Below are 26,592 nucleotides of genomic sequence, written 5' to 3' on the forward strand. Positions count from 1 at the left end.
ACCATGCACAGGAAAGCCTCCTCCCCTCTCCTGCCACCCTCAGCAGAGAATCATCCAGTCTAACATGGCAGCAGTACCAAAGCTAAGGATCCCTGAACTAGAGATATGGTCTATATTTATATAGGCTCCTTTTGAGAATGTAATCAACTGGTCGAGGAGAGTGATGGTAATTAGGCAGTGGTGATGCTGGGTCCCTGGACGTGCTGGGGTGGTACTGGACTGCATCTGGCATTCCACTGGCTCTCACTAAGTAGTCTTTATTCCCAGGGGCATTTAAAAGGTTCATTGTCAAGTCCCATGGGTGCTTGACCCTCATATATCTTTGATATCACATGTGCCAAGTTTCTTTACTACTCAGAGAGGCTTGAAAGGATTTGTTTTCTTCTAAACATTGAATTTCCTTTTCCGAAGTTGGCCCATTGCTCACCCAAACTCATTAAGTTAATAGGTTTTAATCAAAGTATTCTGATCCCCATGTCACATGTGCTTCAATTCTGTAAGGGCACAGCGAGGACTTGACATTATCCTTTTTCTTCACGTTCCTCTCTATGCCTGCCCCTTGACAAAAAGTTCTTTTTAAGACAAGGCTAAGGTATAATGGGATAGAATTGTGAGTTCAAAGTTTACAGTGCAATTTATCCCTAGTGGGAAAAAAGAATTCTGAGGGCCTAGACTTAATTTATCTAGAAATAATTTCAAAAACTTTAGCATTCGTATTCATTGATTCTTCCACTCCTCTTTGAAGACCTTCAGAATTTTTCACTGCGTTGCTAAAGCAAGTCAGTCTATCTGCCGGACCTTTTGAAGGGCAGTGAAACTTCATTTCATGCATTTAATTCTATAGCTCCCTGTCTGTTCTCAGTGAAGGGAGAAAAAGAACAGAGGTCTCTCTGCTTGACTGATTCTAAATGATCGCCTTTTTCAGATGCTTTTGTTATGGGAACAAAATCAGCCATAATCTTCAGGGTTTTAAATGTCATTTTTAATACATCAGGAAACCAAAGGCAGAAGAATTCGGGAACAGAGTAAATTAACATTGAGATGATTTTCGTAAGCAATTAAGTTTTTAATATGTGTTTAACGCACATCCTGTTTGGGGCCCCAGCTAAATTTGAATCCCAGAGATTGAAGTGATGTTTAGCAACCATTTCTTAACCAGGAAAGGCCTTCCCTACTCCCAACCCACACCTCTTTGAGCTTCATTGGCTCTTTTGAACAGAAGCCTTTCTCAGTTTTGACTTGGTTCAGTGAACAAGGTTACTGTTTAAAAAACAGTGGCTGTAGAGTTGTATATCTCATCCCCCTTTTGCCTGTCTCCTTAGTGTACCTCGAGCTGTGTGAGAGATAATACTTAGGATGATTAAACAGCCCCTTCACTGATTCTTTGGTTTTTGCCTGGCTGAGGAACCCAAAGCGAAAAAAGGGAGACATGCAGATATGTTGCAGCATATTCAAGAAAGAAGGATTTTAGGATGGAAGACACTAAGCTGGACTGTAAGTTTTGAAACTCTTAATAAGGAAATACAGGAATCAGGCAATCTTTAAACTAGTTTTGACAAATTAACACTTTCAACAGGTAAAAGTACAGAAATCTTTTCATAGATCCTTTTGTTTGAAAAAACAACTTGTTGGTTTTAATGTTCTTAGAAAAAGGAGTGGGAATTTTCATTAAATAGAATGATGTTTGTTATAGTCTATAGATAATGAATTTATACTTTATTGTCCTGGAGCCATGTGATAACTTCTGTGAAAATTAAAGGCAAACCATCATTATCCTCCATTTTCCATGGTCCCACTTGTTTTCTTTTGGCAGAAAATAAAATGAGAATTCTTAACAACTCCTAGGGTCTCCTTAAAGAAAATACTAATCTAGCAGTAGTAGGCTATACACACAGTTATGCTTGGGCTGTCCAAAGAAAATTTTAGTACATAATTTATTGATTTCTTTATGCTCCTAATATTGGTATCCAGATCAGATCAGATCAGGGAGATTTTGAAAAGTTATTGTTTTCCTATTTAGAGGGGTGTATTTGGGGAGTGCTGTTTTTTTGCTCATTTAAAAGAAAGGTCATACTTCTCTTGCCTCCCTCTTGGTTTTTTAATTTAATTTAGTTTGTTTGTTTGTTTGTTTGTTTTTTAATCAGAAACATTGCTTGCATTTTTCTCTTTTAACTTTCCTCACCACAATGCTTTCCATCTCATGGCATGTAAACATTGAATCACATGTGAGCTTCACAGAGAAAACTATAGTCACTGGAATTGTATGTACTACACTTTGAAGAGGTATTTTTATCACCATGTATTTTTCTCTATAAGTTTCTTTATGTAGATATTTTATCATGTTTAATTTTTAAGAGTAATAAAGATGCTTTGTTTACTAAATTATTTGCCCTTTTAAAATATGTCTTCATTTTTATAGATAATAATTTCCAATTTTATAATAAAAACACATATGCTGTAAGGAAGAAATATGTGTTACATATAACGTCAGTATCCATTAGGAAATGGATTATGGTGTCAGTAAGTGGTTTGCTTTGGGTATGTTATAATTATAAAGTGTGGAGTCACAGTGGCTTATTCGAAATGCCTTTGGAATTGGATCTGAGTTTGTCCTGTAGCTCTGACTAGTTCTGTAACTTTAGACAAATTATTTCTACTCTATAAGTGTGTCAGTATCATTATTGCACAATGGGATTAATCTCCAATTTACAGGATAGTATATACATTAAACAAGAGATAAAGTGCCTCACCTAATGCCTGGTTTCCCAGGGAAAAAACGGTGGTGTTATTATTATATGTATTTGTTCAGTTAATTCACTCTCAAATTCCCTTTGTATTTAATGAGTCTTTTTCATGGAGACAAATCTTTCTATGCAGAAAGCATAGTTACATATAATATTCAAGCATTAGGATAAGACATAATTGATGCGGAAGTGCTGGGTTTCATAATGACTTTTTAAATGAGATGAAACGAAATTGCTTGAATTGAATGAAATATGGGTGACTCAGTAAGAAAATTAGATAAATGTCCAATAGAAAATCTGAAACAAGAGGGAGAAATTTTTTTAATAAATCCAGATAGTTGGTCAAAAAATCCTAGACAAGTGGTTTAAAAATACTGAATTTTTCCAAAACGCTGGATTATGGCTTACTTTTCCAATTTCCATGTTTTAGTTTGATATATAGTAGACCTTGGAAAAGTAGAAAACAAACACAGGAGCTTCTTATTTCCATAAACTAAAATTTCAATGTAAAAACCATAACTTTTGCAGGGTAGAGTGAAGGGGGAGCTCTGGCACCCCCCTGCTCATTCATGAAAGTCCATCCAGCTGTGGGAGCAGAACCTCTTTTCACTGTCAATCAGCTCTGGAATAACTGTAATGAGGTATACGAGTGACCCCACTCTAGACAAAAACTGCTTTCTATCCTTATTTGGCCCAGTCTCACCTCAGCACTTATCACTAGCCGAAGTGATGTTTATTGTCTCTTTTCACACACTAAAATGCACACTCGATGAGGGCAGAGAATTTCTGCTGTGTTGTTCACTCCTGTATCTCCAGCGCCTACAAGTGCCTGGCAATCAGTAGCCACCTCATCTGTTTATCGAATTAATGAATCAATCTCTAGTCTTCAATAGGACAACAAAGTAGGAAAGGCCACCTACTCACTTTATAAAGCAGACAAAATAACAGAAACAAAGATATGGGTTTATATAAAATCAAGAATCACTGCACTAAGTCATGCTAGTTATTGCTATGGTTGACAGGGCACTAGTGGTTTGTTCCAACTTTTGGAAGAAAAGAAAGAGTCAGCAGGAAATGTTACTATCTTCTGTTGTAGATGATTAACCATGCCCTAGCAGAACAGAAAACCAAAAAGTTACTTCCTTGGTGGAAAAGTTACATGAAGGACTCTAGAAAAATGATTTTGGGATAAAATGCCAGGTCCCAAGCCAAATACACCCTCTTCCTCTGCACCCTGGATGAGGTCAGCTCTGTGCTTCCAAAGGGCGGCCCCTTCCACGCCCTCAGTGAAAATCACACAGCCTGGCAAACTCAAGCTCCTTCACCAGGAATTTTAGGTTTCGCATATGTTTTTCAAAGCTAAACATTTTGTTAAAGCACTCACAAAACACTAGCCATTCTCAGACCTACATCAAATGTATGCCTTTATCAAGAAAACCAAATGTTGTACTTTAGAATCAAATAGACAGATTTGAACACTCAGCTCTAACACTGTATGACCACAAGCAAATCCCATTTAACTTCCCTGAGCTGCAATCCCCGCCCCTTTACATGGCACCAGTCATACCTGCTGAATCAAGTAAAGATGGTCAGGTGAGTTTATACAAAACGTGTTTTTTAACCCATAAGGCACATTGTAGTCTTACTCAAAAGTGAACAAGAAATAATAATAATGCAAGTTTTTTTCCTTAAATGAGAATTTAAAAGCTTTATAACTTTCTATACATTCTATAGTTGTCAAAATATCATTAACCGGGAGTGGGGACCAAAACAGTAAAAAGACTGAGATACATTTTTTAATGCCATATTTAGAAAAATACAATTTTTGGAAAACACTGTAACATGGCTGTTGAGATACTACGGGGTTTAAAGCCAAATCAATGTGGATTTGATTCGCAATTTAGCCTCGGGTCTCACCTCTGTACAGTGGGGAGAGCATTACCTAACATGCAGGCTTACTGTGAAGAATAAATTGAATGAGACAAGTGTTTAACATATCTAGTACAGTCTGGGACATAATACGCGTAGATATTCAATAAATGGCAATCGTGTTTATGATTATTAATGCTTTAGGAGTATCACACTGGCTTTATCATTTGCCTTTTAAATGATATGGATGCAAACTTCTAAAATATGTTAAGCTGGTAGAATTTTTTCCAGAGAAAATGATTGTCTGATTTTCCATAACTTTTGTTTTTCTGAGCCTGATGATATTTAGAGTAGGTGGTCTTTGAAACAAGTGTCAATATAATTAAAGTTTTCCAATACCATCATTCACTTCCCTAAACCTCCTGAGATCTGAAAGTATCCTAGGTTAAATGGAATTTAGCTCACTTCTCCATAACAAAACACACAGGTATTCACAAGGGAAGAGCATTGGCAGAGGCATATCAAGGACAGAAGTTAAAAATTCTCTTTCTAGGAAAAGTGTGTTGCTAGTGAATCTTCTGTGCTGTCTAGCCAGAGTTGCTCTCATTCAAAGATAAAAATCTGCTGGCTATGTTCTAGAAATGAACTAGAATGAAACAACAAGGAAAAACTTAAATCAGTAAGAAGGGCATCAAGATAGTAACGCCTATTGTCACAAAACCTAAAAATGTTTAATTTCCGGAATTTACCACTTACAGTGTAAGATGCAAACCATACATAAAAAACCACCAGTCCTTTCATATAGCATTTCACTGAATCATTCACAATGTCTGGTAAATATTGTCTGAACTGAAATTTTAATACAAAATTGCAAGCATTGGTATAACTATCTTGACATTATAATTTATTTTTCTTATCAGAACCTCAAGGTGACATGAGTAAATAACTTTCAGTTGAACGATAGGCCAATTTCAAAACAGGTTAAGTTTTTAATACGTGAAAATCATTCTCAATTAGAAGGTACTTTTCTATTTTATCTAATTTTATCTAAAAAAGATAATGCTATAATCCATTTCTGGATCATATATCTGTTAGTTTATATAACTATGTTCTTAATGTCTTATCACACACAGAATAAAATAACATTGCCTGAATAGCAAGTAATGTGGTGAAGGACCAAGAAGGTAAAAGTTAATATTTAAGCTTTCCAGTTACTTAATCTAATATTAACAATGCAAAGTTTTCATGGATTCCTCTAACGCAATAGTTGCAAAACTGAGTCAAAGATTAACATTTTCTTAAGTCTTGCTTTGATTATTTGTATTTTGTATTTTACTCCTGATAATCAAAATACATAATTTAAATATGAAAGCATTTAAGTATGATGTTTTTATAATTCAGGGCTATCAGTAATATTCCACAGTAGTGGTAAAAGTAAAAAATAAAACAAGTGTGTCATTCAGGAATTTCAGTTGGGTTCAAATTAGATGAAAACATCAAGAACTCAGCAAAAGCTTTTTACATATGTGAAGTATATCTGTATATATGTGAGAATTCTTTAGTTATCAAACTCATAGAGTTTGGCATATATTTTAACATTCTTAAGTATGTTCTTAAATATTTATGTATTTTGCTAAATATCTTTAAAGGTATACAGTGGGTTTTAGTAATGAGATGGGGCCCTTGAAATAAGGTAGCTCTCAGTCATGTCAATTTTGTAGTGTTTTAGACTTTTCGTAGACATTATACCAGCTGTAACCAATAGCGGCTGAGTTGGCTGAAAGCTTGTTATGGGAACCTAAGAGTTACACACCTTAGAATGTGTGAAATGGAAATGATGTGTTTTCATTGGACCTTGTGAGGACAGAGTCAGGAGTGCAGTTTTCAGGCTCTCGGCCTCACGTGGAAAGGTGCTGGCTCAGGTAGTAAATGGCCATCAACTGTGATTGGATGGCCATCAGCTGTGGCTACTTGGCCGTCAGCTGTAACCAGTGAGCCATTGGCCACTAATATAACTTCTGTGGCTGTGCTGGCAGAAAAAATGGGGGCTAGCAAGAAGATGGTGGCTGAGCTAGCAAGCACGGAGTGTGGCGGAGTGTGGATTGCGGATTCTGTGGCTCCTGCTTCCTGTGTCTCCAACCCAGCCGCCAATGAGACTGTAGTGAGATGACTCCCCTATCTATGGCTCCGTGGGTGTTCCTTTTTGGCCTCATCATATCCTGCGTTCTTATGTGGGGAGCGGGAGCTGAGAGCCCACAGGCTGCCCCGCACGACAGACCTATAGGAGGCCTGTGTTCTTCAGGAACTAATAATGATGTTGTAGGATTAAAGTAGTTGAATTTTTTATTATTATTATTCTGAGATGGATCTTGGACTTTGCTTTAGTGTGATATATATTACAACAGCCACCTTACAGCAAGGGGTGAGCTAAATGGTCCCATGGGGGTGGGTAAGGCCAGTTTCTACAAGTCACAATCCAGAACATTGTAAATTTGCTTGCACTGACAGGGGTTTGACAGAGGACCCTTCAGACCTAGAAGAAATCAGACAGTCTTTGCAAATGAAAAGTAGCAGGATAGACTGGTATTCTTTTGCTTTCTGTTATATGTAAGCTGTTTTTTTAGTGAACAATTAGGGAGATAAACCAATTTCTCGTGACAAAAATATCTGCTTATTTTTCAATCATCTTTTTGTAAACATGCTTCCTAATTATTTTTTTTTATATTTAGAGTTATGAAAATGTAACATAGCATTATGGAAAGTTTGGCAAAAACAAAAGAAGGAAAATCATCCATAATCCTGTCACCCTCAGGTAGCTTTAGCAATCTGGGGCTATTCCTTTTCAGTGTCAATGTGCATATTTATAATTAATTATTTTTATCAAAGGTTATATTGTGAGCAGTTCCTGGTACTGCCTTACTCTTAGCACTTTTATTTTTACTGGTTAGGTAATAATCCATGCAAGGTATATTCCCTCATTGACTATTGATGTTTTTGATTTTTTAGAGTTATAAGTGATTGTTGGGGAGGAAAAAGTTCCTTTATTCTTTTAAGTTAAGTCCCTGGGGGCCTATGAATTAAATTAACAAAGAACAGATGAACAAAGGAAAGGCACACAATTTTAAAATTTCACAGAAAAGAAGTGAAACTCAAAGCAGTTAGTTTAGACTCAGGGGCTTATAGACCATTTTAACAAAGGAAAGGGGGTTTGGGCTTCAGGGGACAATAAACTACTGGTAAATGACTAGGAAATACAGAGAGAGAGAGCTAACAGATGATAGGGGTTAATGTTGTAAAGGAACTTGCAGTGAAATTTAAGTTGTCTATCTTTGTTGATATAAATACCAATGATATTAATAAATGGTTTGGGCTGGATGCTCTGAAGCTATTTCTTCACTCAGTTACCTTAAAAAGAAAAGTTTATTTTACCAAATTCGGCCCAAATTTTTGACCCAGTCAGTGCTCCATGTGGACATAAAGAATAAGAAAACCAAATTAACTCACCAAAATTTATCCCATAGGAGAAAGAAGGTGAGAATCCTGATGGCTAAAATAATCATAAAGTTTTTCTGCTGTTTGCAGTTAGGGAAAGAAATCTCTTTTTTCCAACATCTATTCTCATTGCAGGAAGAGCCCCTCATCAATTATAGAGCCATTAGATGGCCTGACCACTTCTAGAATCGTCAGACCCACTCCTTGAACATTTACTGGATTTTTCAGAAGGCATATTATGACACATTCAAATCAAGAATTTTAGTGCTGTCACCATCAGCTAATTACCTTTGGGTAGAATCTTAAGCAGAGTGTTTGAAAACTCTGAAGCAGCTTTGATTTATTATAAATTAATGATGTAGGATGTTCATTAATTATTAAGCTTTGTTGAAATATGCTGAATGTTGTATACTGGTTTTACAGCCAGCCAATAGCTGTCATCAGAATGTTTTGAAATTATACCCATGAGAAAAATGGAAAGGTTTTTACCTCCATGCATTTGCAGTTGCTTGTTAGTTTTGCTGTAACCTTCAAAAAAAAGGGGGGTATATTGATTTATGCTACTTAGCCTCTCCTCTTCCGAGAAAATTTAGCCCCTTGGAATAAAAAATGTGTTATATCTCAAAAAGCTCCCTTCAAAGTAAGAATTTAATAATATACTTAAGGTACTGATTTTATACTGAAGTATTACATTTTTAATATTTTAGTAAGATAGGTAAAAGTATTCCTTGGCGGGAATTATATTCCATTAAAATATATCTACATTTATGATGTGGTAGGGGCGAATTGTTATTTAAAAACAAATTATGTGAAAAAATCTCCTTGGAAATAAATATCGGATTCTAAGGTATTTTAGTTATAGTGTTTTTCTACCTAGGCTTTTGTTGGTGTGAAGGACAAAAGACTTAACAGAAGCCCCGTGGAATTGTAAATAGCATTCCTTCAGGTTCTTTTGTTATGTTTCTCCATAGAACTGTGTTCTCCGCCTGTCCCAGTTTACAATGTAACCTTCATCAGTCCATCATTTGGTGAACGTCTGTGTCCTGTAGCCTGTGAGTTCCATGGGGGCAGGTCCATACCTGCTTCTTGTGTAGCACGCTGGATATAGGCCTTCAGCACAATGGGAGGACGGATGGAAGGATGGAGGGAAAATGATTCTTTTAGTCATTCTAAAGTCCATGAAGCCTCTTTAGAGTTACTAAAACATGAATAGTTGTGTGTTCCTTTCTTAGCAACTGATTGAAAGGATAGCTTTGTTACTTATTTTCCTTCTGCATCTTGTATCTGTCAGGCATTGCAATAACACCGTTTGGTAGAATGGGAATGCTTTACGAAAATTCATTGTTCTTTAACAATAACGGCGTTTTAAAAGGCTTGACTCTCATCATACAAAGGTTTAAGTAATAGTTTTGCCAAATGAACCTTATTGCAGCTAAGATCATGTATAAATATTTTCCAGTGTAGGGGAGGAAAGCTTTTCCCTTCATCCCTTCTAGGTTCTTTTGGCTGGTCTGATAATTAAATTGGCACAAGACAGATTAACAGAAGGAAAAAAGACAAATTTAATTTTGTATGTACAGAGGTCTCATAGATAAGGGACCTAAGAAATGACTACAGCAGGCTGTTTATATACATTTCAGACAAAGAGACAATAAATTTATGAAGAATTGACAAAACAAAGAAGCTTAGGCTTGAGTACTAATTAGTGAAGATACTAAGTAGAGTTTAAACAGCCTTCTGAGCCCTGAGTTTCCTATCTGTAATGATAAGGATATCTCGCTACCTCCTGAAGCAGGGAGGGTACCTACTTTCATGTGGGAGATTTATTTCCTGTTTTTAGGGGGACAAAGAAGGGTCAGAGTGCCCTTCTTGTAGTTGCTGTTAAAAAACTTTATTTCAAAAAAATCAATATGCCCAAGTGAGACAATTTGGGGTGGCCTGTCTTCAACCCCATCACCAGCACAGTCCATAATTCTCAGAATCTGCTTATTCTTTGAGGAGTCTTGAAATAGCTTCTTATTTCTTATTGCTTGGACTTCTTTGCATTTTTTTCTTTTATATTATTGTATTGTAGCAGAGTGACATAGGAAGGTTATTGCTTAAGAAAAGTTTTAAGTGATAACTTTCAGGATAAATCAATACTAAAAACAATATTTTTTTCAATTTTCTTAAAGCACCAAATACTTAAGTATTTTTTTCAAAATAAGGATGCTTAGTCAGCTGATTTTTGAGGCTTTATTTTGCCTTAAGTATTACAGTTTAAAGACCTAAAGTTTGTCTTAGTTGAAATGATATTACATCTCTTTAGTTCCTATTTATGCTGTACTGGAAAAAAGGATAAAGAAACTCTGAAAAAAGAAACAGAAATATTTATTTTTAATTTTTATTTTAATTTATGTTTGTGGAGTGTGTGTGAGAAAGAATGTGTGTGTTTTAGTTTAAAATACTCTGATTGTGGTAGAAATACTTAAGATTTTTTTTTTTAGCCTTGGCTATCATTCAGTGTGGAAACGAATATTACTATATTAAAAACAGTTTGAGCATTCAATGTATACAATAAAAATTAATTTTCTAGAATGCAGGTATCTAATATGTTGGAGTCAGGGACTAACCTTAAAAGGAGGTTTTACAGAGAACAATATGTTCATTACATAGCTCTCTGTTAGTTTGACTTAATGCAGGATTAGATTTTAGAATATATGTCTACAAGAATTAGTGTACTGTATATTCCCCATGAATGTAGCTTCTTGAAACTGAGCTTGTGCTAACTGTTGAGTAACAGTAAGTACAAGATTTGTACTCTTGGCAAGTTTCTGGAATATGTTCTATGTTGTCAGTTAATAGTGGAATCACATGATTTAAATAACAGTTGACCTTGGGGTAGAATTGATCTGATCACATGAAAACTGAGAAACCTAACAAAGACGTGTGGTTAAATAGTTAGTCAGCATGTCACCCCTCTAGAGAGTACGAATGGGCAAGGCCAAACTTCTTTAAATAATTTAAACTGGGTCATTTGCTGCATTTTTATTCATTGAAGGCCCAAAATTGAACTTTGCAAGTGGCATGCTTAATATAATTTTAGTGTAGAAAATTTTTCAGAAAGCACCCATGAAATGACAAACACCTTGAACTTTAACCCATCTTTCTGACAGTAATTGGATAGTAGGGCCATTGTTTGAGCCTATGTTTAGATCTTGGTAGGGTCACATTTGTATAAAAGGGAATACTTGTGTTTCTATTCTGTGTTGGGCCTGTTTACAGCTTATCCAAAAATGGTATCAACTTTTTAAAGAACATAGTAAAAAAAACTATTCTATACCACTAAAAATGATTAAGTGATACATAAAGAAATGGTTCTCATTGACATTGACTCTGCCATATAAATTCGGAATAAGTATCAGCAGCCTGTGTTGAGTTTATATTATTTGGCTTATAACAAACGCTTGTCCAGAGAATCAAAGGATAAATAAGTCCAAAAAATGATTCAAAGTTTATTACATTGTTTTTGGAAGATTTCACCACACAAAGCAATAAAGAGAATAAAGTAACATAAAATACAGTGGTTCTCAACTTTGGTGTACATCTAATTTAACCAAGATGCTTGTTAAAAGTGAGGATTCCCTGGTCCCACCACTACAGATTCAAATTCTATAGGCCTGAAGTAGGCATAAAAATCTGCATTTTAAGCTAATACCCAGGTATTGCTGATAAAGGAGGCTCACGGGCCCTACTCTAAGAAACATTGGTTGACCTCTATAGCCTTAGAAATTGAAATCCAAAATTATTTCTTTTAAAATAGTTTGAATCATTTTGAAGACTGTAATTTTAGAAAATTGCATAGTGCTTTAAATACATTTTTATCAAAACCTTGAAGTTATAGATTTAGCTCATTCATTTTATCCCCCCAAAAAACTAATTTAACAGTCAGTCATATCATGCTTGTGACAGAAAAAGATTGACTTCATTTTTTTAATGTAAATAAATATATTAATTTGTTCTCTATGACAATGACACATTAATTAGACAGGCAAAGCAAACCTTTTTATTTATGTAGGGGTAGAAAATCTTATTCTCTACCCTCTTAGGTATATTTACTGAGGCCTGCAAATTCAACTTTCAAAAGAGTAACAGGGTAAAGGCATATGTTTCTTTAATGATGTTAATATTTTTTCATGCAAGGGGCCTCCAGAAAAGAAGTGAAAACCCAAAGAGGCTGTTAAACCCAGGGGCTTATATACAATTTTAACAAAGGATAGCAAATTGTGGACAAGTGACTAGACAAAGAAAAGGGAGTTTGGACATCCAGGGAAGGTAAATTTGGGGAAGATAACTATATGTGAGAAACAAATGGGAGATAGTGTTATTTAGAAAGGTTTGTAATGCAAACCCAAGTTGTCTCTGGTGATAAGAATCATTCTACTCTCCCTGGTATGGGAAAGGGGAGGACCTTTACAAATGGAAATTTGTCACCTTCACAAAGGAAATTTATGCCCTGCTTATTTGTCTTTAGCTCAAAATAATCAATATGCCAAAGTGTCACATTTGGAGTGGCATGTCAAGATCCCCTTCATTTACATAAAACAAGGCTCATCCTGTTTTTTGCCTGCTCTCTGAGGATCCTCATCAGGAGCAGTGCGCTTTCTCATTCTTTGGTGGCAGTTCAGAGGTTTTACACCCTGAACTATGAACCTCATATCAGTCAGGATTCATAAGTGGTGCACCTTTCTTATAATAGCAGGAGAAGGGGAATATGGAAAGTGAGGTGGAAGGGGTTTTAGGAAAGAATCTGGAATTTGATTCCCTTAAAACCTTTCATGTACATATACGCCCTTAAACAAGTGTTCTTAACCCAGAGTTTGTGAATTCGGATGAAGAGAATAATTGCGTGTTTATTTCCAGTAACATGGAAATTGAATATTTCCTTTAATTATGAATGTGAGCCACAAACCTAGAGTAGTATTAGCATCAATAGAAGTCAGATATTTTCACATCACACTACAGTTTATTCAGATCTCTAAAAAGGTGGTTTAAACTGATCACTGCTTTATATCATCACAGTTATTAGACATGGCCCTCGATATTTTTTATTTAATGGGTTAATAAAGAAGCACATATATTTCTATAGTTATAAACATTTTAATGTCTTGATAACCTTCTTTTCTCCCTCCCTCCCGACTCTCTTGATAACCATTTAAATATGGTTGTATTTTTTGTAATGCTGTGTATTTTAATTTATGCATTTAAAAATGCTATCTTGGAGTCCAAAGCAGAAAAAAGGTAAAAATCCTTTTACAGAAAGACTTCAGGTACCTGTAAAACCATGCTTACCCAGTTTGAAGGATGCTGGACTAGGGGAAGGCTGAAGTCCACCAACTCCTTTTAAACTATTATCCAGAAATCCAGATAGCCTTTATTTCTGAGGAATGAAAAATGTGAAAAATCACGTAAGTCTGTGGAAGACAAATCCTATTTAAAATTGTGTAATCCATTGGTTCCAAATCAGAGATGTACATCAAACTCCTCTACAGAGCCATTTTAAAATACTCAGCTAAGCTTCCTGCCTCAAGATGACGGCTCAGCAGGTCTGGGTGGGCCCTGGGCATCTCTGTTAATGGCGCATTGGTGATTTTCATACAAACCCTGAAACGAGAATTACTGCTGTAAACACAAGTGCTTTGAAAGCTTCTTCTATAAGAACTAGTTTAAGCATCACATTTTTAAAGATTGATTTTGATTGAAAATATTCATGGCAAGAAATGAAGAAGATTCACTTTATGGTTTGGAGCTTATACGTAACTACTGAAAACATCTTTTGCTGTGGCAGGAGGTGAGGTGGGGGGTCTTGACCATCAGTCCCTGAGGGCCCTGAAACTTTCTAAAGTTGCACATACAGTCTTTCAGAGTAAGGGGCCAATGGCTTTTTCTGAGATTTGCAAGGGTGTTCATGATCTTAAAAAAAAAAAAAAAAACAAAAGAGGTGGGACACGGTCAGGCAGGAAAGAGTTTCCCATATATTGAGACAGTAAAATTGTGAAATGACCAAAAAGACAAAATCATTACACCTACTAAGGAAATAGTTATGAGAACACCATTAATTCTATGGGAAAAACATTGAACTATAGCTCTAATTATTTAATTTTATCAGTATTTTCTTTTTATATTATTAATTCCTGGTATCAACATACTTATATTTGTTGTTTTGCAACATAAGCACAGTATTATAGGTCGGGTGGCAAATAAGTGTTGTGCTTTTTTAAAATTTTATTTATTTTTTTATTTAAGTATAGTTGGTATGCAATATTAGTTCTGATAGTTTCAGGTGTACACTATAGTGATTCAATATTTTTATTCCTTACAATGTGATCACCCACTACTTCTAGTAATCATCTGTCACCATGCAAACTTACCACAATATTATTGACTATATTCCCCTTCACCGTTTTCACTCATCCCTTTACCCCTCCTTTCTGGTAACCATCCTTTTGATTTCTGTTACTATGAGTCTATTTTGTTTTATTTGTTCGTTCATTTTGGTTTTTTAGATTCCACATATAAGTGAGACCCTACGGTATTTGTCTTTCTCTTCCTGACTTATTTCACTTAGCGTAACGCCCTGTAGATCCATCCATGTTGTCACAAATGGCAAGGTTTTATTTTTTATTTCTGTGTAATATTCTTGTGTGTGTGGGTGTGTGGGTGTGCACGCGCACACCAATTTTCTTTATCCATTCATCTATGTATGGACACCTATGCTGCTTCCATATCTTAGCTACTGCAATGAACGTAAAATTCCTGGGAGAAACATAGGTAGTAAACTATTTGACATCAGTCTGAGAAACATCTTTTTGGATACGTCTTTGTGAGCAAGGGAAACAAAAGCAAAAATAAGCAAATGGGACTTCATCAAACTAAGAAGCTTGTGCACAGCAAAGGAAACCATCAACAAAACAAAAAAGACAACCTACTGAATGGGAGAAGATATTCGCAAATGGGTATTATCTGATAAGGATTGATATCCAAAATATATAAGACACTCTTACAACTCAATAACAAAAAAATGAACAATCCAATTGAAAAATGGACAGAGAACATGAAAAGGCATTTCTCCAAAGAAACATACAGATGGCCAACAGATGTGAAAAGATCATCAACATCACTAATCATCAGGAAAATGCAAATCAGAGCCACAATGATTTATCACCTCACACCTGTCAGAATGGCTACTATCAAAAAGTTAGCAGGTAAGTATTTTTGATGCTATACATTAGGGGAAAATGAAGATAAAAATATCAAAGTATGTCACGTAGTTATTGTGCTTAAAAATCCAAAAGCAAAATGATCATTAAAAAGAGACAAAAAAATTTTTAAGATACAATAATTTTACCTTACTACTGATCTTTCCTCCTCCCTTTGGCAGTTTTGTGTCCTTGGACATGAGCTCTCTACTTATAGTTGTCATAATTCTTGGATCTAAATTTTTATTTTACTGTAAAGCCCAAAGTTTCTGTTCACATTCTAAAATTATGAAGCAGTAAGTATGTAATACTGTGTTTCCCCAAAAATAAGACCTAGCTGGACCATCAGCCCTAATGCATCTTTTGGAGCAAAAATTAATATAAGACCCGGCATTATATTATATTATATTATACTGGGTATTATGTTATATTATACTGGGTATTATATTATATTATACCTAGTCTTATATTAAAATAAGACCGGGTCTTATATTAATTTTTGCTCTGAAAGAGCAATTGTCCGGCGAGGTCTTATTTTCAGGAAAACACGGTATATGAAATGAGTAGTTTCCTCCTTGCAACAAGGGAGAAACAATTCTGTCTTCTAACAGAAAGTAATTTGAAGGGAGTAACGAAAAGGTACAATCTTTCATTTATAAAAGAAGTTGACGGGTTTTCTAGTTGGCGTGATTGAAGACTGATGTATATCTCTGCCCCTTTCCCTGTACCAGATAAGTTCCTTAGTGCTTTTGGTTATCATGCCGTCTCCTTAGCCAGAAGTGCCCAGCCCCCATGCCTACTCACTCTTAGGGTCACGTCAGGTGTCCCCTACTCCAGGACCTCCCTTACCTTTCCATAGGATCATGTACATACCTCCATCACAGTACTTACCACATTTTATTTTAATTACCTGTTTCTGTGTCTGTCTCTCTTGGGAGACTATAACCTCAGTACCATTATTTTTGTCGTGTTAGGCCTAGAATGGTGCCTGCTTCGTAAATATTTTGCTGAGTAATTGCATATATAAGTACCCAACTCACACCTCTCACCCATGATTCATTGTTTCCTGTGATCACACACTGACCGGGCCGCAAAGGGATTGTGTTTGGCCTTCAGGCACCTGCTCTAGGCAGATAAGCTAACCTGCCCAGTCCAACCAACAGCTCATTGTAATAAACTAAGTCCAAACTGAATCTGACAGCGTTAGACTGGCAATTACTCCAAGATTATCCTTCATAGCAGAAGCAAGACCAGGCCTAAAGCTGACTGCTAAGCCAGCCACCACCTATTTATGTCTTTCCGTCAGCTCCAGACTCTCAAGCTTGCCGTTTTATTACTTGTGTTACCAAAATTTCTTTTTTCCCAGGCCTATGCTGTTAAAAAAAAATACTTATGTCTACTCAGTTATTAATATAATCCTAGCTTCTGAGCTAGAAAAGTATCAATTTCTCATGACAGCACAGCAAATTTAGTGGGAAGCGAAATACAGAGGGTCTGAAAGTGGTTGTAGTTCATTTTGAAAAGAGAAAAAAAGGATGGGTGGCTATGGACTCATGTTACTCTTCTTCTTAGAAAATAAGAGCATGGCGCATCTTGAATATTTTATGCATCGTGTACATTAAGTCCTCACCTAACGTTGTCATCAGCAGGTTCTGTGACTTTAAGTGAAACGACATATAAAGAAACCAATTTGACCAGAGACTAATTGATATAAACAAGAGTTAAGTTCCTAGAGCACCTTGTCAATGTTATGTCAAAAGGACATTATTCGAGGGCCACCCGGTGGCTCAGACGGTTGGAGCTCCATGCTCCTAACTCCGAAGACTGCCGGTTCGATTCCCACATGGGCCAGTGGTCTCCCAACCACAAGGTTGCCAGTTCAACTCTTGGAGTCTTACAAGGGATGGTGGGCAGCGCCCCCTGCAACCAAGATTGAACATGGCACCTTGAGCTGAGCTGCCGCTGACTCCCGGATGGCTCAGTTGGTTGGAGTGCGTCCTCTCAACCACAAGGTTGCCGGGGTTCGACTCCCACAAAGGATGGTGGGCTGTGCCCCCTGAAACTAGCAATGGCAACTGAATCTGGAACTGAGCTGCGCCCTTCACAACTAAGACTGAAAGGACAACAACTTGAAGCTGAACGGCACCCTCCACAACTAAGATTGAAAGAACAACAACTTAACTTGGGAAAATAGTCCATGAAGTACACACTGTTCCCCAATAAAGTCCTGTTCCCCTTCCCCAATAAAAATCTTTAAAAAAAGAAAAAGACATTATTCGAGGACCTGCTGTACTGTTTAGGTATTAACTAATCAACAGTGCAGTTAAATATAAAATTAATGTCTCACTTTGATGAAATACAAATTAGTATGATTTAAGACTAGCTTCATATATCAGCTGTACTCTGTATCCTGAATTTTGGCAGAAAAAGTGCTTAAAACATTTATCTTGTATCTACTATCAGATTACTATGAGAATTGCTTATTGTTCTCTCCATTTTATACCTTTTAATTAAACGGGGGAAAGGGAGATGGAAGATAAGAAAGAGAAAGACACAGTTTCCCTCCCAAATGGATGTTTTATAATTTCACTGAAGGTCCTGTTTCTATTTTTATAGTCTTGGAGACCTCTCATTTTCTCTTTAAAACTAACTGTGGTGCTATTATTATTATGAAATATTATGAAACAGTGAAACTACTGTGACTTTATGCATATTTGCACATGCATAGTTGAACTGTCACAAAGCAGATATGGAAATTCTCCTTAGGGTCAGGATAGGCCATCAGACGTACAAGACCTCTAGTTACTTTCTCTCCTCAAATAAAATCAAACAAAAAACAAAAGAAAAAAGCCACCGGGTCTCCTCCCAGGCCCCTGGACCAAGTCTGAGCTATTCTCCAGGTAGTCCAGCAGAGGAGTTTGTCTAACCCTTTTCTCTAAGATCAGCATGGTGAATGGAAGCGACACGAGTTCTGGAGTCAAACCAAGCTAGATTCATGCCTGGTTCTGACCACTTATTATTCTCTGCCTCTGTGTTTTCAGTGAACATGAGGATGTTAATTGCCTACCTTATGCCGGCCACTCTAAGAATTAGATGTGATACATTTAAAGCCTCTAGCAGAGTGCTTGTTATATTACATGGGCACAGGGCCTTGATGAATGGCTCTCACAGTTGATACCTTTGCTATTGTTCTAATATTATATGTTCTCCTGTACAGTGGTTTTGCTCTCTCGTTTCCTTTTTAAAGCTTGGATTTTTAATGAGCAGTATGTGTTACTCCTGATTTACAGTGTCAGTTATGAGTGTTTTCAGTGGTGTTTTGGTGTTGTACGGTTATTTCTTTTGTTAGTTTCTCCTCAGGCCACTTTTCCTTCCTTACTAAGTTAATCTGATACTAGATAAGAGAGAGGAGACTCAAGCCTGCCGGGCAAGAGTTGAATGAGTAGAAGTAGCACATACTAAATTGGACTTCTCTAATTGGAATTTGAAGCATGGTTTTAAATAATCTAAAAAGCTTCATAATAATCGCAAACCAAAATATAAAGATTTATAATCAACATTTTGAACATCTCATAGTATTAGGACAGTTTTTCTAGCTTTTATGTTCAGCCTAAACTTTTTGTTAAAGTTGAGTTTTTGTTTGTTTGTTTGTTTTTTGTAGTGAAATGAGAATCGATAAACTTTTAAAGCTGGTTTAGAGTAATTGCCAGATCATTGGAAACTAACGTGTCAGCAGATGTTTCATTATATTGAAATGACTGTGAATTCTGTCTGTATCCCTAAAAATTTAGATGAAACTGTCATTCTTATGTGCAATCTTAGCTAAAGGACCTCAAACTGGTGTAAGTCAGATCAGTATTGGTATTTGTATAATACCCAGCATAGGTGGATATTATATTTATTGTTTGCTGTAAGTAGCAGTGAGTTTTAGGGGAAGTCCTCGCAGAGATGGTGCTGGCTCTACTCCAGGGGAAGAATTATGCAACACAGTGATATGTCAGCTAACTAAAGCTATTTGGCTCCTGGGCATTTCTGTGGAGTGGACCAAGGGCTGTGGGATGGAGATAGGAAGTCCACACCACCTCCATCCCCACCCCATCCTGTCTGCACTGGTTGAGTGCTGCGATACTCTGGCATTTAGAAATTGGCTGCTTGAAAACTGGAACACATTCACATATGTGCAGGCCCTCTCTGGAGTGGGCTCCAGACCCCATCCAGTTCAATTACCGAAGAGTCTGAGGGGGGCTAACTGGGCTCTCATTAAGAGAAGTTCCACTCTGATAGGAAGCAGCAGTAATAGACTGGACAACTTGGGAGTCCATCGGGGGAGGGAGGAAGGAAAGGGGCAAAGAGGCAGTTCTTTGCTGAAAGTGAAGATACTAAAATGGACCTTCTGTATTCTTTCTGCCACAGTCAAATGTTTCTGACATTAGATGTCATTACAAACGATTTGTATTTGTTTAAGAGCTGTTACTCTACCAGATAATACCAGTAAAATTTCAGATATCCCTGAGGTCGCAGATGTTCACCTGTTCTACCTGATTAACCCACAGAGTGCTGTAGCCCAGCATAGTGAAAGTACAGGTGGAGGATTTAAAAATCAGCCTTGTTGATGAAGGGACATAATGATGTCATTTGTATTTATTTCTACCTCTGTCTATAGTGGAGTTACACCTTCGTGTCACTAATGCTCTTACAGCTGTGCTATTATTACAGAGGGAGGGTAGCTATTAATCCAGCAAAATTATGTATAACTGATTATTCCGTGCAAAGACCTAGATAATCATTTTTAATGTGGTCACACATTAATTTTATCATTCTGAAGGCCAGTGCCCACGTACTACTTTAATGCGATTTTTTCCCCAATGATTAAGATGTTCTAAAATCAATTCAGTATGAGTTATAGAAAAAGAAGGTAAATGTTTCCTGGTGTAAAACAGCTCTCTCTAATGAAACAGGCATCAGCCATTCCTTGCTTTTTTCTTATTTCTGAGGTGGAGTAAATGCTTGTCCACAGTTTTCAGATGATAAAAATGATCGTCTTTTAGAAATATGAAAAATAGACTTTTTGTTCAGCATCAATAGTTTTTGTTCAGCATCAATAGTTACCATATTTTTGGTACTAAATATTTGTTTACAAAATCAAGTTCAGCCTACCTGCCGGAAAATCTTGCCTAAAGAAAACTGAGTAGCATATCCAGAGGTCTAAGTTGAGGAACATAGAATGACTGCATCTAAAACAAGATATGTGTAAAATCTAAATGGCTAATTATACTTTCTTATTAAATGAACTTCCATTCTCAATTAGATCTAAAATATGATCAACTGTGACCTTTACCTTGTACATATTTGCTAGACTATTGTAGTGTTAAAAAAAAGGCAATTCCCCATGATATATCGGTTGTGTTCCAAAAGATCATTAATAAATTAGCTGTTTAAAAGATGGAACACGTATTCACATCATAAAATTATTTCATGTGCAACTGATAACCCCCAAAAGCGTATTTAATGTATTATATAGTAATGCTATCATAGAATCTCTGAAAAAAAATGTTCAGAATGATTCATTCAACACTTCTTAAACATCTGTACTAATGGTACAATGATCTACCCTCAAATTGCTCATATTCTGTTTCGAAACCTGATTCTTTCTCTCCCAATCCCTTCTCTCTACCCTGTCCTCACCCAACCATAATTTTTCTCCTTCCTTCATCTAACATGGAGACCAAACTCAGAATCACAACCCCTTCCTACCTCACTATTTATAGAAAGCACACACCCATGTGAAAATTTTCCAAGATTTTTCATGGCTATAAAACAAAGGAGGTAGAATAACAACAAAGTTTGAAGAAGTCTTGGGCTTATGCGTCATTTGTAAACTAAAAGGAAACCATATTGCTATGTCATTCATAGACTACTCCTGGTACACCTAGAACAAGTGACAGGTTTGAGGGAACACCCAAAGACTGCAGTGAGATTCATTTATAATTCATCAGAAAGCTCAGACAATTCTTTAGTTTCCTTTCTGACAGTGAATCTACTGGAATTTTGCAAACAAAGCTGGTTGTCTGAGAGCAAGATCTTGGCTGAAGAACAGGGAGGGGAGACAGACCAGGTCAGTGACCAGGACAGTGCACCCTGGGATGGAAGGAGAGAAATCTGGCGAACAACAGCTCCTTTCCTCCCCACCTCCGCTTAGTAATCGCTGATTTATCCCCCCTTCTTCTAGAAGTAGCTGTCTATACAGGTTTTCCCTCTCAATCTCCCTCACCCTCCTTCTGGCTTCTCCAACTACTCTAGCTACCAACTACCAAATAGAGGTTGTCACGTAGGAAATAAATGGTCACATAAAATGCATTCCAAAAGCACTTAGAAGAAAAGAGTCAGTTTATCATCTTAGTTTTGGCTTAGTTTTCCATGACCCCGAAGGACCTATAGCTTAGGCAGATTTAGAATTTGTAATCGGATTCTCTTGTTTGAAATGGATGTAGCATACTTCAAATGAATATCTGTATTGGAAAATAAGCATATAAATTGCAGTCTATAAACCCAACAGGCGTTAGTGTTCCATCCTGTAAAGAGCCAGTCCATCTGGCCTGACACTGTTTGCCAGCTTGTGACGCTGGTCACACAGTCCTCTTTGTGCGTTCGAGACTTGGCAGGACTCTGTAAAACTGCTTTCTTGTTTTGCAGACTGGGATCCTTTCCTTTTGTTTGTTTTGTTTTCACTTGTTACTACATTTAGATATATGATAGTCCCAAAATTTGAGATCCTCTATTGGGGAGCATTTTGAGGTTGGTAAATCAAAGAAATCGAACAAATAAAATGTCATGTCTGATGGGAAGGCAATAAAAAAGAAAGGAGAGCATGTTTTAAATCTCAATTTTTCTTTCCTGCAGAAGACCTGAAGAATGCTTTGTGATTTCAATGCCTTTTCCTGGCCTGCTGCTGAGTCTCTCTCTGGTTGTCACTAGGAGCATACCAAAGTCCTGGCTTAGTCACATTTCTTTCCACTCCAGGATGATAGTCTTAATTATTTAATAGATTTGACTGTATTTTCAGACCGCAAACTGCATATTCCTAAGTCACTAGCAGTGTCAGCATCTGTGCAGAATTCCCAAGGTGGGAGTCAGTGCCTTCCGTCCATGGGAGTGTCATCAGCCTTCTTCCCAGAGTTTGTCACCAACCAGCTGATACTCAGAGTCAGGAAGGAGCGCTTCAGCATTCTACTCTTCCGGGCAATCCCTGACTTAACAGCCTCTGATTCTGGCTTTGAAGGGACAGAGAGGTGGTCAGGAAGTGCTCTTGTGCCCTTTTGCTGAGCTGCTCCATTTCCTATGCAGAGAAGGTGCCAGAGAAGCAATTCATTCCCAGCCCAGCCCATAGTGTCTCCCATCAGAGTTGGCAGGAGCCACAGCTTGAACCGATACAGGTTTGGCTTGCAAAACCCAGAGAGGAAGAAGTGGTAAATGTATCTACGGGGAACAAACCTAGTTTTAAGCTTCTGATTCATTGTGGTTCCTGTGCATTCCTGCCTTGGGCCACATTACCGGATCTCCCAGGAAAGTAAAGCCTTCTTGGAGTTTCTTTTGTAGTCCTCTTCCTTAGAGGAGATTGCCTTCTCAGTGGAGTCCAGACTGGCAGAAGCAGAGGCCTCAACTGCGAGAGACTAATACATGAACTAACTCTGGGGGCAATGGACTGGGTGCCAGTGTTGATACAGGAAGGTAAATCACACCCAATCAGGGCCGTGGTCTCTTCTCACACATCAATGAAGATTCAGAAAACTTAAAGTTGCAGAGAACATGATATAGTCGATATCTGATTACTGTAGGCATGTATTGGAAATGATGAAACGCAGTGCAATTAAAGAAGGACCTTGAAAAGTAGGCTAAGTAGGATCACCAAATGAGGGGGAAAAAAAGGGACAGAGGAATAAGTAGCATGATGTTTTGAGTAAATAAAAAGCAAATATATACGTACATAGAATTTTTTTTTCCCAGCAAGGAAAGGCTGAGGGAAGGGGTTTTTTCTTTTTAATTCTCAACTTTATGTACTATTTGAATTTCCTAACCAACCATAGGATAAACATTTCTCTTTTAAGATAAAAAGAATAAATAGGTTATGTAGGTGGTGGGATTATGGACCTTTCAAATTTTTATCTTTATAGAGTTTCTGTAGAAAAAAATGTAATAAATGTTATTTTTTAAAATAAAATTAAGCTAAATTGAAAATTTTCTTTTTATCTCACTTTAGAGGCAAATGTGCAAATAATATCTACTCTGATGATATATGTATAGTAAGCTGGTCGAAAAGGTAATTTAGGTCTTCTGTAGCCAACCTGTGAGTCCTCCTTTGCAGTCAATAAGCAGTAGTACATAGGGTCTTAGGATACTAGCTAGTTGGAAAGGAAGAGAATTGCGGCTCAGGAATATCAAGAGCTTTTCTATGTGACCAGCTTTGCTCTGGGATCCCTTCACATTCTTTAGAAACCCACTGGCTTCTAATTCTAAGTTATTGGAATTCCCATGGAACTAATTTCTATCACAAATGATGTTATTCAAACCCTGATCTGGTATCTTTTATTTCTTTTTCTCATGACTTTGCTTCTCCTGCTATTTTCAAAACTACATGCTGATCTACTTTGATATGGCAAACCAGCATCTGTTTTGCTTTCTGACTTCTAGAAGAAATGTAAAATTGTAGAATATGTAAGATTCATGATGTACCAAATGAAGGAGGAGCTGAAATAGGAAAGATGCCCGGAGTCCCTCAGTGTGTCAAGACTGCTTATGAATGCCAAGAATGAAAAGCCGTTATCTAAGACATAACATATGAGATATTATCATCATCTAACCACCACCTAGTTTTGTGGGTACTGGTTTTTCCTTTCTAGTTCATGCACTGTCCTTTGTAGCCTTTTATCTCATCTCCCCATTTAGTAATACTACATCCTCTGCCTTTCCTGAATCTCACCCACCTCCCAGGCCCATTTGGAATAATGCTTCCAGCTCTCAGTGTTGTCTGCCTGGGATTGAAGAGTTGATTGTTAGGAATGGAGGGAGTAAATGCTAGAAGGATGGGCTGGGGCCAAATTTTCAAAGGCTGAGGTGCTCGGACTTCATTTTATAGTTAGTGGAAACTCTGTCAGTTTAGGAATTGCAGTTAATTGTGAGAACAGAATAAAAAAAATAAAAAATGGTGATTTAAACAAATTAGGAGTTTTCTTTTTTCTTATCTGGAGGAAATGTGGAAGTGAACAGGGCCAGGGCCAGGTCGTTGTTTTTCTCTTAGCCTTTCCCTCATGACAACCTCCTGGTTACAAGGTCGATGCTCTACCTTGAACATCACATTCACTGTTCAAGTCAGGAAGAAAAGGAGGGGTGAGGGGCACACGGGTTTATGCACACCGGATCCTGCTTCCCCTCTAAGGAGTGTCCCGGCAAACCACACCTACCTTCACTTTTCAGCTAATTGGTCAGAAGTGTGCCTTGTGGCCAATCAGGATTCGGTTAGAAAAGAAATTTTAGAGAGCAGCTATTTATTGGGTAACAAACATGAACCGACACCGAGCCTTCCTTATGCAAATTGGAAGTACGAATTTTCAAGGGAAAAATGTTACATCAAGCATTCCCCCCATCTTTTTTTTTCCTTTTTTTTTAAAACCATGTAGCACATTTTTGCCTTGCCTCTCTTGAGACCATCAGTATTTAAAATTTTTGGAAACATACATTGTGAAAATAATAAATATAAGAGAATAAATCAAATGCTAGGCTGTGTGGGGTAGAGTTAGAATGTAGTAAAGAAATGTAGAATATAGGCTTAGAATATAGAAAGACATGTGTTGGAAGTAGGAATTACTATTAGATTGGTGCAAAAGTAATTGCGGTCTTTGCAGTTATTTTTAATCTTTTAAACCGCAATTACATTTGCACCAAACTAAGAGAAAAGAGTCCGTAAGAAAGAGACTTGAGCTGGACTTTGAAAAATGCATTGGATTTTGTTTGATGCTGTAATGGTGGCTGCATGACATGACACGTTTGTCAAAAGCCAGCACACCAAGAGTGAACTCTCATGATGTGTCGATGTAGGTTCCTTGACTGATACCAATGCCCTTCTCTAGTGCGGGAATGTGGAGCAACGGACGATGTACCTGAGGGGAGGCAGGGGGTGCACGGGAACTGTACTTTGTCCTCATTTTTGCTGTGAACCTGAAACTGCTCTAAAAATTAAGGCTATTAGAAAGAAGAAAGAAAAAAACAGGAAAAAAAGAAAAGATGGATTGATTTAAATAATTAGAGAGATGGTGAGGCTGGTGTTTTTATGAGGGAAGAACAATGAATAAGGTCACAGATGTAGAAATGAGTGCAGTGAAGGACAGCCTGGTAAGACTAGGTTGGTCCATAAGTTTAAACCACAGTTCAGTTAAATATTCAGTGGTTACCTCGAATGAATTGGAATAAACTTAACCTTTCATTATTAGCCACTCATTTCTATGCTGTTCTTCAGAGTTTACATAAGAAAATGTAAAGTTAAGTATTTACTATTATTTTCTGCAGAGGAGGAAGGATTAATTACTTATATTCTGCAGCCAAGTATATGTGTGTTTATTTCACAGATTAAACTCATTCAGCCGACTAATACTCACAGGGTTAAAATTACATTCACATTTCTTTGCAAAACTGATATTTAAAACTGAGTCTACTGTTTATTTGGGATTTGTTCCAAGAACTGTACATTTTTCTACCTTGATAATTTTATTTTGCATTTAAATACGAAAGGTTTTCTGTTTGTGACCTTTAGTGATCATTTTGTAAAATACTGGCCTCAGCCATTTTAGTTTTCTTTAAAGTAAAATAATATCCTGTTAAAAGTAGAAACAGCTTCTTTCAGTTGGTTACTTTAATTAAGCCGAGTATAATAAAGTTGAGTTCTAATTATTTTTCTTTCCCAAGTTATTTAAACAGTTGCTTTTAATTACACACTGAATTTAATTGAATTGGGTCTAATCTGATAATAAACTCCCTATCCAGCTGTTGAAATTTAGACAGTTAACTGCATCTCTGTAATTTACCATTTCTCAGTGTAACTGGAAAACTTTTCATGTGATTAGGCTTTTCCCTTCTTTTTTGTACTTTGCCCTATACTTTGCTTAGTCATAAACCTGATTCATATTAGGGGGCACCAATCACGTGTGTAGCAGCTAGCACTGTGACTTGTGATAAATCGCCAGGAAAGTGCGTCACCC

General features: G+C 36.9%; 1 protein-coding gene across 14 annotated transcripts in view; it reads left to right on the forward strand.

The window, feature by feature from the left end:
• The window catches only part of MAP7 (microtubule associated protein 7), a 154,140-nt gene that overhangs the window by 59,986 nt on the left and 67,562 nt on the right, over positions 1–26,592 (forward strand). For 2 of the 14 annotated variants that reach the window (XM_081044719.1, XM_081044710.1), the window contains exon 1: positions 1,321–1,494. The exons of the other annotated variants lie outside the window; for them this stretch is intronic. In XM_081044719.1, coding sequence (XP_080900845.1) covers positions 1,473–1,494 — 22 coding nt within the window. In that variant the 5' untranslated portion in view covers positions 1,321–1,472. Of the gene's footprint in view, positions 1–1,320; positions 1,495–26,592 lie in introns of those variants that run through there. 14 annotated transcript variants of the gene reach the window in all.

Source organism: Rhinolophus hipposideros (assembly GCF_964194185.1).
Source record: "Rhinolophus hipposideros genome assembly, chromosome: 3".
Lineage (NCBI taxonomy): Eukaryota > Metazoa > Chordata > Mammalia > Chiroptera > Rhinolophidae > Rhinolophus > Rhinolophus hipposideros.